Raw genomic sequence first — 1,039 nt, 5'->3', positions numbered from 1 at the left:
GGTTAATTTTGAAAAACACTGAGTAACGACAAAATGAGTCATTAACTTAAGAAATAAACTCATCAGGTATTTATTTATTTATTTTTCTTTAGTTTGTACACTTTAATGTATATAATGATGAATACATATTCAAATTATATTCTACACCCACTCTCCGAAAATTATATATATATATATATATATATATATATATATTGGCAAAACAGCAGCCTTCGATTTCTTCTATCTTAAAGTGTTTTTCAATTCAACTATCTATACATAGCTTTATGTGATGTGCTTCGAGATCCAATGTTCCGAAAAAGAAATCGCTGGGGGAGTAATTGTTTAGGCACAGTTAAGCTGTCATCGATCAAGACTTATTTGCGATCATTTCGTCTTTTATTATTATTTTTTCATATATATATATATTATATATGCATGATCGTATATGTCCTCTTTAAAGCAGTGTATATGGCTTGAGGAAGATTTTGGCATTTCTTTCTTAGAGGAGTGGATCTTCATTGGGTCAGGCAACGATATAAGAATTACCAGCGAGACCACTTCAGCTACCTCTGAGGGTTTCGCACACAATCTGGCGGATTAAAAACATCTAACGAATACAAAGATGCATCGGTGTGTGTATATAAATGTAATATATGGGTGTATGTGTCGATGTATAACTTATAGCGTACTTACTGTTTTACGAATAATCACAGATCCTTGTGAAAGCGAATGGAAGCAAGATGTTTTGGTCTAATTTTTTTTTTTTTTTTAAATGTCAAGCGATTAAAGCGAAAACGACACTCGGCACTGCTCGGAGGGGGGAAAATAAAACAAAACAATTAAACAGTAAAGCAATCGTGACAAAGATGCCACGTTGCTTCTATACTCACCCACTTATATAGAAAACGTTCAGCCTTCTCAATGGCTTCGGCTTGGATATTGTGAACGGAGAGAAACGCACCAATCGGAACGCACCATTCACCAGCACGTGACCAGAAAGAACCAATGGGAATTTTGTCAACGTGGCTGCCGGTAATCGTCCGCAAAAATTACGCGT

At 35.1% G+C, this 1,039-nt stretch overlaps 1 protein-coding gene across 1 annotated transcript in view; it reads right to left on the bottom strand.

The window, feature by feature from the left end:
- Positions 1-1,039, bottom strand: part of LOC106883313 (calumenin) — a 30,109-nt gene that overhangs the window by 28,516 nt on the left and 554 nt on the right. Inside the window, exon 2 of the mRNA XM_052976823.1 lies at positions 873-1,008. Within this exon, the coding sequence (XP_052832783.1) occupies positions 873-1,008 (136 nt within the window). The remainder of the gene's footprint in view (positions 1-872; positions 1,009-1,039) is intronic.

Source organism: Octopus bimaculoides, chromosome 25 (genome assembly GCF_001194135.2).
Source record: "Octopus bimaculoides isolate UCB-OBI-ISO-001 chromosome 25, ASM119413v2, whole genome shotgun sequence".
In the NCBI taxonomy this organism is placed as follows: domain Eukaryota; kingdom Metazoa; phylum Mollusca; class Cephalopoda; order Octopoda; family Octopodidae; genus Octopus; species Octopus bimaculoides.
Note: the sequence above shows the minus strand (reverse complement) of the source record. Positions and strands in the feature narration are given on the sequence as shown.